Genomic DNA, 12,518 nt, shown 5'->3' with positions numbered 1-12,518 from the left:
GATCTATAACCAAGTTACAAAGGAGGTTAGGCAGGCGGAGGCAGATTACAAGAAATCTTTGGCAAGGGATGCAAAAAAAACAGCAAAGAGTTCTTTACTTATGTAAACTCTAGAAGGAAGGGGATGAATCAGATTGGTCCACTTGATATCGATGGTTCACCTGTTGATGATCTTGCTCAGGTAGCTAACAAACTAAATGAATATTTTGCATCAGCATTCACACATGAGGAGTTATTCAGGGAGGGAAATGCCAGAGATGTATTCAACTCTGTCAGTAAGCTAGAGAATCTTGTAATAAGTGAGAGTAAAGTGGAGGAGAAATTGTTGAAGATAAACACAAGAATGGCACCTGGTGTGGATGGGATCTATCCAGTTTTATTAAAAGAGGCAGCAAAGGAAGTAAGCCAACCCTTAGCCATAATTATGAAAGCTTCCTTCGACTCAGGGGAGGTACCCATAGACTGGAGATGTGTGAATGTGAACCCAATTCACAAAGAGGATCTAAGGCTGGCACAAGTAATTATAGACCTCTGAGTTTAACTTCTGTTACAGGAAAATTAATGGAGGCACTGGTTAAAGAAGCACTGCAGGATCATCTAGACAAGACTTCAGTTATAGCTCGGACACAACATTGTTTTGTTAAGGGGAAGTCTTGACTGACCAATTTGATTGCATACTATGATGCAGTTACAAAAGAGCTGGATGCAGGGAATAACTTTGATATTATATACTTGGATCTTAGAAAGGCTTTTGATACTGTTGTACATGGAAGACTGCTGCACAAATTGGAGCAGTGTGGCATTGGAGGCAAATTGCTGCTATGGATAAAGGTGTGGTTGAGGGGGAGAAGACAGAGAGTGGTAATCAATGGACACTGCTCATCGTGGACTAATGTTATTAGTGGAGTCCCTCGGGGTTCAGTGTTGGGTCCATTATTGTTTTCTGTATTTATAAATGATATTGATGATGGTATATCAAGCTTAATGTCCAAGTTTGCAGATGATACAAAGGTTAGCAGGGTTGTTAAAGAAACTACTGATGCTATACTGCTGCAACAGGATCTTGAACGGTTGAGCAGATGGGCTGAGAGGTGGCAGATGAAGTTTAACATTGACAAATGTAAAGTACTACATATGGGAAACAGCAACCCCAGAGCAACGTATGGACTCTGTGGTACTACACTGACAGTGGTAGAGAATGAAAAGGATCTAGGGGTAATTGTGCAGGCAGATATGAAGTTCTCTGAGCAGTGCAGATGGGCTGCAAGAGTAGCTCATGGTGTCTTATCAAGGATATACAGGAATTTTTCTAGCAGGGATAAGGAGGTGATTATTCCCTTGTAAAAGGCAATGGTTAGGCCACATCTTGAGTACTGTATACAGGTCTGGAGGCCTCATTTCAAGAAGGATGTAGAGCTGCTGGAACGAGTACAGAGAAGAGCAACAAGATTAGTGAATGGAACAAAGGGTTGCTCTTATGAAGAAAGGCTTAAGTTTTGCAAATTACAGTGTCTGGAGACTAGGCACCGGCGAGATGATCTGATAGATGTGTATAAAGCCTTGAATGGTTTGAGCATGCTCAATGCTGATGGGATTCTGCCTCTTGCTCAGAATGATCACCTGAGAAGGCATAAATTCAAATTGAGGAAAGAGAGATGTAGGATAGATGTGCTGAAATTTGCCTTTAGCCAGCAGGTAGTTGGTTGGTGGAACAGACTTCCATCCCTTGTTGTGGAAGTTGATAGCCTAAATAAATTTAAGGCTCAGCTGGACAGGTATTTCGAACGACCGGAGGGGTGAAGTGGAAGTTTTTTTTTTTGGCTGATGCTGCATAAGCTTCCTTTCTTGCATCATATGCCTCTACTAATGCTAAGGCTAACACCTTATAGCATATAGATCATAACTGAAACTAATATGAAGTTCACTCTTCCGTATGGAATTTGATCAAGTAGAAGATTTGCATTGCATGAGATAAGATTTGGATTGATTGTGCAATCAACCCAAATTATGTTTTGGTCATATAGAAGGAACATTTGGTGCTTTGTGGTGGGACAGCATCTCCATCAGCTAAGAATTTGTAATTGCGCTCATCAGCCTTTTCTCCTTTTTTCATGGTTCAAACTAAACACCAACTGTGACTAAATCTGTTTCCTGTTGCTGTCCTCAGGAAATGGTTCTCAGTCCCCTAGCTTGGAATTTAGTTTGTGATTATTGGTTATTGTACACTACTGATACCTCCTTAACATCAAAAATTCTTGCATATGCTGATTACATTTTTGCATTTGGAAATTCTTGTTCTGAATTCAAGGTGCATACCAATCAACTCTTAAAAAGACTTGCTGCTTGGACAAATGATAACAAGCTAACAGCCTCCGTGTCAAAAGCTAAAATGATGATATTTCGTGGGAAGCTCAATTATCTTAGTATCGAGCTATAAAGCGTTTAGGACGTAAGCCTCAAGCTATGGAAAAGTCTAGACTATGTATAGATGTAGTGCAGGGGCATCAATGGTGCATATCTGGGTCTGAATGAACGGTGTGTTGGTGGGGCGTCACCGTTTTGAGTTGTCTCATGTTGTGAGTGCCTTCGCAGCGAGTTGCCGTGATGTTGCCTGCTTCGAATGACTGGTGCTTCGCCTGGGGAGGCGACTGGTGTTACTTGTTCTCAGATGGATACCACCACCCAATTCATCTGGGTATCCATTTGAGAATGGGTAACATTGGTCTTCTCCTCGGGTGGGGGCATTACTTGTTCGTGGTGTTGGTGCAGTGTTGTGGCGGCTCGTTGTGGGAGGTTTTCACGGTGTGAGATGTGGCTTGGGGCGGTGCCGCTTTGCTGATGTTCTGTTCGTTCAGATTTGGCTATGTGTTATGCTTTCACGCTGTACTTATGCATAGTCTTAGTATCAAGCTTAAGTATCAAGGGAAATCTTTGCCATTGGTGTCAACTGAAAAATGTCATGTATTTTGTTCAATGATCATATGGCTTTTATTCCTCATATTCAGAATCTGCTACGTAAAGTTTAAAAAAAAAAAAAAAAAAAAAAAGATTTGAAGCCATGAATTTTAGGGTCTCAAGGAAACAACAGGGACTCAAAAATAAAATCCTTCGTCTGCTGTGCAATGTAGTTATATTCTTATTATAATTCATGCTGTATAGTACAGAAGGGCTTGCTTGTTAACCATCTATTTTCATTTTACAAGTATTGCAGTTCAAAAAAACATTTTTCATGCTTTGCTTCAAACTCTTGAATCTTCTCTTGAATTGCAGGCATTGCATAAACTATGCTTTTAGGCCTTCACGTTATTTTTAAAAGTATGTGTAACCAAAATAGGAAAGGAATTCCTTTCAGTTTTATGATTATGACTATTGATAAAATGGTTTGGTCTGAGAAAGGAAAACAAAGTTGTTGGAATACTTAATATAAATTAGCACTTCTACAAAGTGACCTGTAACGAAGAGTTTTATGCCTTCTGTTGCAACTCATCAGTCAAACCAAAATGGTTCTATCAGAGACTTACATCTTATGTAATAAGACGTTTTCCTGTCATTTGTAAAAGGTGTGGCAATAAAGTTCAAGGACTGGCGCTGTTGCAGTCATATTCAATGAAGTCGACAACAACCCCAGGGGTTCATATCTGGTGAGTGAACCCCTTGGGTTCACTCATCAGTTTGGCACACCCAGGGTTCTGAGCTGGATATCATCATTCTTCTCTTTCTTGGTGATTTCCTTCTACTTCTCTCTCTCTTTCTCTCTCTCTCGCTCTCTCTCTCTCTCTCTCTCTCTCTCTCAGAATAACTCAGAAATTTTTTTTTGGCTGGTGCGGCATAAGCCTCAGGCTTCCTTGCACCATATGGCTAATAATAATAATAATAATAATAATAATAAAACAGTTTGAAATAGGTAATTTATTATTAATTTTGACTGTATATGTGTCTTCCCCTTGTGCATACATTGGCATATTAGCATTAGTTGAGGCATAGGATGCAAGAAAGCAAGTTTAAAGAGCATAAGTCAAAAAAAAAAAAAATCCTTCCCATTTCACCCATCTGGTCACTCCAGATGTTTGTCCAGTTCAGCTTTAAATTTATTTAAGCTATCAACTTCCACAACAACAGATGGAAGTCTGTTCCAGCAGTCAACTGCCCGCCCACTAAAGGCAAACTTCCGCACATCTACTCTACAGCTGTCTTTCCTCAATTTAAATCTATGCCCCCTCAGGTTCTAAATCTCAGCAAGTGGAAGTATCCCATCAGCATTGAGCCTGCTCAAACCATTCAAGGTCTTATAAATCTCAGTCAGATCACCTTGCAGGTGCCTAGTCTCCAGATGCTGCAACACAGAATTTAAGTCTCTCCTGGTAAGAGAACTCCTTTATTCCTCTCGCCAATCTTGTTGCCGTTCTCTGTACTCATTCTAGCAACTCTACATCCTTCCTAAAATGAGGCTCCCAGACCTGTACAGAGTACTCAAGGTGTGGCCTGACCATTGCCTTATACAAAGGTATAATCACCTCCTTGTCTCTTCTAGAAAAATTCCTATATATCTGGGGTGGCCATCTTAATTTGTGATGCGATCTACTTTTATTCTTCAAAATGTGCCATGATCTACCATTTCAAGAATTTCATTGCTTGTTGTTTGTTGCTATGATGTTTCATTAAAGCAGGCAGAAAAGGAAGTAAGCAAACCATTAGCCATAATTATGAGAGCATCCTTGGACTGGAGATGTGCAAATGTATCGCCAATTCACAAAGGGGGAACTACGGGTGAGACGAGTGATTAGAGATCAGTTAGTTTAACTTCTGTTCTGGGAAAACAATGGAGTCACTGGTTAAAGATGCTTTGCAGGATCATCTAGACCAGACTGCAGTGATAATTCAGAAACAGCGTGGGTTTGTTAAGGGGAAGTCTTGTCTGACAAATTTGATTTGATACTATGATGTGGTTAGAAAGAAACTGACTGCAAAAAATAATTTTGATATCATATGCTTGGATTTCAGGAAAGCTTTTGATACTGTTGCGCATGAAAGACTACTGTACAAATTGGAGCAGTATGGTATTAAGGGCAAGTTGCTACAATGGATAAAAGGGGTGTTGAGTGGAAGAAGACAGAGAGTAGTAACCAGTGGATGCTGCTCTTCATGGACTAATGTTATTAGTGGAGTCCCCCGGGGCCTAATCCTGGGGGACTCCACTAATAACACGTTGCGTCCCCTGTTGTTCTTTATGTGGAGTCATGTTGGGCCCACTGTTGTTTTTTATATTTATCAACGATATTGATGAAAGTATATCAAGCTTAATGTCGAAGTTTGCAGATGATACAAAGGTTGGCAGGGTTGTTAATGACAGTGTTCTACTGCAACAGGATATAGAAAAGTTGTGCCGGTGTGCTGAGAAGTGGCAACTGAAGTTTAACATTGACAAATGCAAAGTACTGCCTATGCATAGAAGTAACCCCAGAGTAATGTACCAACTGTGTGGTATCAAATGCGTGGTATCAACAAAGTCATGTTGGGCCCACTGTTGTTTTTTATACTTATCAATGATATTGATGAAAGTATATCAAGCTTAATGTCGAAGTTTGTAGATGATACAAAGGTTAATGACAGTAATGGCAAGTGCTACTGCAACAGGATATAGAAAAGTTGGACCGGTGGACTGAGAAGTGGCAGCTGAAGTTTAACATTGACAAATGCAAAGTACTGTATATGCATAGAAGTAACCCCAGAGTAACGTACCAACTGTGTGTTATCACACTAAGAGTACTAGAAAATGAAAAAGACCAGGGAGTAATTGTACAGTCAGATATGAAGTGTTCTGAGTAGTGCAGACAGGCTGCCAGTGCCTATCTTCACTACTCAGAAAAATGGGGTAATGTCAGTGATATACAGGAATTTTGCTGGTACGGAAAAGGAGGTGATTATCCATTTGTATAAGGAAATGGTCAGGCCCCACCTCAAGTACTGCATACTGGCCTGGAGGCCTCATTTTAGAAAAGATGTAGAGTTGCTTGAGTGAGTACAGAGAAGGGGAACAAAGGGGTGGTCTTACCAAGGAAGGCTTAAGTTCTGCAAATTGCAGCATCTGGAGACTAGGCACATGCAAGATGGTCTGATTGAGATTTATAAAGCCTTAAATGGGTTGAGCAGGCTCAATTCTGATGGAATTCTTCCTCTTTCTCACATTACAAACCTGAGGGGGCATAAATTCAAATTGAGGAAAGACAGTTATAGAATAGATGTGGGGAAATTTTCCTTTAGCCAGTGGGTTGTTGATTACTGGAACAAACTTCCATCTGTCGTTGTGGAAGTTAATAGCTTAAATAAATTCAAGGAGGAATTGGATAAACATTTAAAGGGAATGGATATGTGTATGTTTTTTATTTTTTTTTTCTCTCTTTTTGGCTGATGCTACATAAGCTTGCTTTCTTTCATCATATGCCTCTACTAATGCTAATGCTATAATGTGTATAGACAGCATATTCACGTTATGTACACACATTCATGGTAAAATAATGTAATGAGTGGTGATATTTGGCAAATCAAACAGTACTATCTGTACAATTGAGAGAATTGTGTTCTTTAAAAGATGACACATAAAATCACTATTGACACATTCAGAGAACTTGCTGGTTAAGTGGTTAATCAAGTACAGGCAGTTCTCCCTTTAAGTGTTCCCGGGTTTACGAGTTTTTTTTTTTTTTTTTTTTTCACGTATCAAGTATCAACAAAATCGAAAATATGAACATTAATTGTAAAAAATGAATGTTAAACATTCAAAATACAGCATTTCATAACACACGCATATCCATACAATACAGTGTACCCTGCTTTATGATATTAATCTTTTACCATCGTATCATGAAATATCGTAATGTGAAACCAATAACATATTGTTTTTTGGTAATTCATTCCACAACCTCGGAAGTTCAAATTTTCGCTATATAACTATATAACCCTAAAAGGTGGTTTTTTTTTTTTTTTTGTGTGTAAATTGTGTTAGTTACCAATTCAAATCATTCAATGCACTACGCTTTCATCTTTAGCATATATTATAAGAACCAATTTTGAACGGCTTTGTGAAATTTTTCTAACCCACATTTCTAGAAGTCAAGACCATAAAACAATAAAAACAATTTGCACTTTTCGGTTTATTGGGCTTTTCTGTTACTGCAAGCTATTATAAACAGGTAGTAAATTCGATGTTATTGCATTTGCGAAAATACTGATAGCTGGAATTGTGTGGGTTTTTATGTTATTATGGTGTAATGTGTTTGCCCTTTACTGAAATCTTCAATCGTATAAAAAACGTAAATAAATTTTCAGAATCTTCTCTTCATTCCTTTTTTTTTTAAGCTTCGTAAACTTGTTACTCTGCACAAATCGTGTTAGTGGCAATTTGTACATTCCGTTAAAAAATGCTTATTCATGCTATTGAAATTTATAAAGAAAGGAGAAGATTATCTTGGAAACAAATGCCTCTTGAAGTATTTCTGAAGACGACGACTCCTTGTGCAACAAACCAACGAGTGCCAAGCCAGTAATGAGTGATCAATGACTGCATTTAGTCGATGATGATGAAGAATAAACATTCTTTAACATTTGTAAGTTATAAATAATTTTTCTATTATTATAATTTGCTTGATTTTACAGACTACGTTTTTATTTCTTAGAATTAACGTTATATATATGGGAAATAAATTCCTGCTTTACGAGCGCATTCTACGAAAGAATGAATTAACGCGAACAGATTAACTCGTAAAGTCGAGAACTACCTGTATTAATCTTTTTAAAAGCATTGAGGGAATTTTGTTCTTGTAGAAGAAAAGCCTCTGAAATTTATTGTAAAATTTTTCTAGAATCATTTTTCTTTTGAGGAGGCTTAAGACCAGTCACTGCTTTTAATCAGAGAGAGAGAGAGAGAGAGAGAGGCTGAAGCTCAGCAGCCACATCCTTAGCCACACTTATTTAATAATTTAAATTAATTATAAACATTTGTTTATAATTAATTTAGCTGGTTTGAAAATTATCCACTGTGTTATGTTTTTCTGTTGTGTCCAGTGACAGAGTGTGGGGTTAAGCTCTTCAGAAATTATTAAAGAGCTTAACTCCACCAGGTAAATCTCTCCACCAGGTAAATCTCTTATTCAAAAAACTTGAAGGCACTATTTTGACCAATTTGGACATGTTTGGATCACTCATCAGACAGTAGTTAACCTTAATTAGCATATATGTGTTGAGTGGTGAATAAATGTATTGAATCTAAATGAACAACTGAGCAGTGTTTGGGGGAAAAAATTCTGATTGCAAATGTAATATTATTCTTATATAATCAAGTTTTGTTTTAATTTTTTGATCCAAATCATAATAAATACTGTTCAACTTGTTGATCAATATACTCATTTCTAAAGAGTTTAAGCTTAGTCTGTCACTGTTGGGAGATGGCTCTCATCAACCGTTGCAATACCACCATTTTGCTTATTGGAGGCTTAAAGTGGTGAAACCCATGTTTAGTTTCTAGAGCAAAGTTTCTGGCATCCCTCCCCCATACTTCTCCTTCAACCCATGCATGATACTAACACGATACATAAAAAAAAAATTAAAAAAAAAAAAAAAGTCCCAGGACAGTCCAACAGAAAAAAACATAATGCAGCATTGCATTATTTATCAAACAATTTCAATACTTGTGCTGAAATTGTGCCCTGATTCTTAACTGATTAATTTTATTTTATACAGTGAACTGCATAAAGAAATTTAAAAGCTGTTAATTTTCAAAGTTAAATTTAAAAACACTGTCCAGTATCGTAGTACAACAGTGATTGATATCAGCTGCTTTGGGAAATTAACATAATATGAAATTAAGGGCCCCATCATGTGACTGGACATAAATACAACACAATGCCTGTTTCAGAAGGGATTTTCTTAGCTACACACACACACACACACACAATGGCAACTAGATTTTCAGCGGTGAATAGAATTGTACAGATTTGTACAAGCCTATAGGATAACTTAAAAGTAATTTTTATTAATGAATATTTTTTCAGGATGTATGTAAAATATGTTCCCTCTTTTAATTAGAAGTCACAGTATTTTGCATTAAAATATGCTTTTTTTATTTATTTTTTAAACACTGTTTCTTTCATTTCAGGTATTCACGCCTTCTTTCAGCACCTTCAACTCGTCGTCATAGCTCCTCCTCTAATGAACATAATAATCATACCAAATTTGAATTTGAAGTTGGTGATTTTTTCATGTTTGGGTCACCACTGGGTACAGTAATGGCTTACAGAAAAATGCTGGCATTTGATGAAAAAGGCAGTGAGTTATTTGAATGTTCTGAAGATTTTAATTATTTTGAAATTTGCAATTACAAAGGGCAGGTGTAAATTTTTATCCTCATCTAGAGATATTCAAATTTGAAACTTGGCTCATATTTTGTCCTTCTCTGTGTAGCTACTCTCTAGGGCTACACATTTTTCCCCTCTGTGGTTAAACTCTTTCAGTGTCCTCTTGAATAGAACTCACTATGAGCAGAAAAACATTTCTGCCACTTCATTTACCTCCTCATCAATCTGAAATATGCAACCCTGTAATGGTTTTTTCATCTCAGGGATGAGGGCAGGAAAATAAGTTGGGGCTGCAGAATTTCAGAGCCCACTGTGACGGCAGCCTTATAAACAGGAGCATCGTCAGCTAGGAGGCAGACACATTTGGATAGCTTTTTGCCTCTCTTCAACTTGATAGTATCTCTCTTAACTTTCCCAGGAGTTTTCTGTAGTACCCTCCCAGGATGCTGTTGCCTTTTTGGAAGTTTTGAGGATGCTACCTTTAGAGTCTCAGAAGACGAACTTGACATTGTTGGCAGACAGTTAAATCTTGGCTTTTTTTTTGAGGGGGGGTTGGTGAAGATGATTGTTTCCATTGTGTGCTCATCTGTTTTGTTTATGGATCATAGAAATGTACTCAGCATTCATCTATTATCATGATTTGGTTAAAAAAAAAAATTGACATTCTCTCTCTCTGTGTGTATATATATATATATATATATATATATATATATATAAAGATCCAACTATTGCAGAACACTCTTTCCTGTGGAGTTTTTGATGAAATGCAAACAACGTACTGTTCTGACTAACACAGGGTGGAGAGTGGTGGTTTGGTTGTTTTTAATTCATAATAACTGCTTTTTGTGGTGGTTGGCAGTGCTGGAAGAAACATAAATGTGTTAATTGTTTCACAAGCATTCAGTATTATTCAGTCTAGTTTAGTTTTAAGTTGTGTAGAAATGGCATTTGGAACAACTTGTTTTTGTGGCTGAATGCTATATTAAATCTGAACCAGTGACTCAAACTCAGTAGTTCTCCCAATAACTTCAGTAAAAAAATAGTAGGAAACCAGTTCTATTGTTCAAGTAAAGTCCAAAGGAACAAAAAAGACCATAAGAATATCTGAAAACATTGCAACTGTGCGAAACGTGTTTCAGCAAAGTCCTTCTTGCTTGGCATGGAGACATTCTCAATCACTAGGAATCTCCAGGCAGTCTCTTGGCTGAATTTTATATCTGGACTCTGAACTTTCATCCCTACATGATAGGGATTAAAGTTCACTCACACAGTAATTGAGTGAACATGATAAAGCAGAATGGCTTCAGTTTTGCTTAGATGCTCAAAGATTGTTACAGTAGAATCCAAATTTAATTAATAACCTTTTAATGGCAGGTAAAGCAAACTTCGACATCTCTCGTGTTGTAAGTAAACTGAACTTTCAGTATTGGTCTGACAAAAATATGCAACAGAATAACGAAAGACCCCTGCACACCTCAGCTTGGAATGGTTTGGTATGGAATAGCATCATTTGGCATTTATGCTGTTCAGTAGGCCCTCGTTACAATGCAGTTCCCTTTACACTGATTTGTTATTATGCTGTTCTTATATTAAAAGAATATCTCGCTATAACAGTATCACAATAACGCCCTTTTACCAGCATACACATATTGAATTCTGTTACAGATTAAATTTTTGGCTTGATTAATGAAACCTTTCATCTGATATACTCGATAGCACGAGAATGAATGGCAAAACAGCATTAAAACGTTTCCCATGCTGACCTGAGAAATTTTTCCATGCTCGGTAAAATTTTCTCCCACGTTAATTTAACTGCAGTCCGGTGACTTATGTATTTCCAAGATCACCATTTGAAAAAATGGTCAAGTTAAGGAATATGCAATATTGCTTGTAAAGCATTGTATTTTTTATGTTTATCCAAAGTCTAGTCATCACTCAGTACAGTGTTAGACATCGTCCGTAACAGAATTTACTCAAACATTGTATCATAATTAATGCAATGCAGTTACATTTTCGAAGAGTTAATAATGGCGGATAAGAATGAAAAAGCAACAATATCTAGGCGCAGTATGAAGACTACAAAGGTAAGAAAAAGATTGAGTTTGAAAATTAAATTAGACGTTTTGAAGTGATTCTATTCCAGCCAACGACAAGTGGATGTGGGCATTGATTTAGGACTGGCAAGTTCAACTGTGAGAACAATTACAAAAAATAAATAATTAATTTTAGCATTAGAAAAGACAGCTGTTCCACTGCAGGCAACTAAATTGACTAGGGCCTGCTGGCTATTGTGATTGAAATGGTTAGTCTTAATAATTTTATTGAAGATAATATCCAATGTAGATTTCCGTTGAGTTCTATTATTATTAAAGAGCGATTAGCCTATATGAAGATCTGAAGAAAGCTAACCTGGAAAAAAATATGGAACCATTTAATGCTAGTAAAGGGGTGGTTCGATAGATTTAAAAAGCACCATAACCTACACAACATCCAGGGAGAAGCCGCTTGTGTAGATGGAGCCAAAACTTTCAAAAAAGAACTTGTTAAAATTATTGAAGAATGGTGTTGTACTGCTCAACAAGTTTTTAACATAGACGAAACAGAACTTTTTTTTGGAAACGAATTCCTAAAAGAAGTTTCATAATTCACTGTAATTCTGTGGGTTTTTACATTATGGTATTACGGTGAAATGTGTTCCCCTTCATTGAAATATTCAGTCATATACAAAAACAAATTTTCAGAAACTTCTTTTAATTCTTATTTATGTATTACAATGATGAAGGGAAAGCGACTAACAAAAAGTGCAAGTGTTGGTGCTTGGAAACGAAAAAAAATTGATTTAGAAATGAAGATGATTAATTAAGAAGTACGAAGCAGGACAAAATTTGTCATCTATTGCAAGGGAATTAGTTTTAACTGCTTCAACAGTGAATACTATTTTAAAGGACAGTGTGCATATAAAAGAACATATCAAAGGATCAAGGCACTTAAGATCAACAGTGATCACAAAACAGCGTTCAGGTGCTATATTGAAGATGGAAAAGCTATTAATAATATGGATAGAAAATCAGATTCAGAAGCAAGTACTCTAAGTCCAATGGCCATTCAAGCAAAAGCAACAAGTATTTATGAAGACATTAAGGATAAGTACGGCAAACCCCAAGCCAAG

The 12,518-nt window shown here is 36.9% G+C and overlaps 1 protein-coding gene across 1 annotated transcript in view; it reads left to right on the top strand.

Moving 5' to 3' along the window:
• The window catches only part of rdgB (retinal degeneration B), a 597,535-nt gene that overhangs the window by 327,567 nt on the left and 257,450 nt on the right, over positions 1 to 12,518 (top strand). The window contains exon 11 of the mRNA XM_090373500.1: positions 9,151 to 9,320. Coding sequence (XP_090229626.1) covers positions 9,151 to 9,320 — 170 coding nt within the window. The remainder of the gene's footprint in view (positions 1 to 9,150; positions 9,321 to 12,518) is intronic.

This window comes from Mastigoproctus giganteus, chromosome 5 (assembly GCF_048544385.1).
Source record: "Mastigoproctus giganteus isolate SK-2022 chromosome 5, ASM4854438v1, whole genome shotgun sequence".
NCBI classification, from domain to species: Eukaryota; Metazoa; Arthropoda; class Arachnida; order Uropygi; family Thelyphonidae; genus Mastigoproctus; species Mastigoproctus giganteus.
This window is presented reverse-complemented; position numbering and strand designations above follow the sequence as displayed.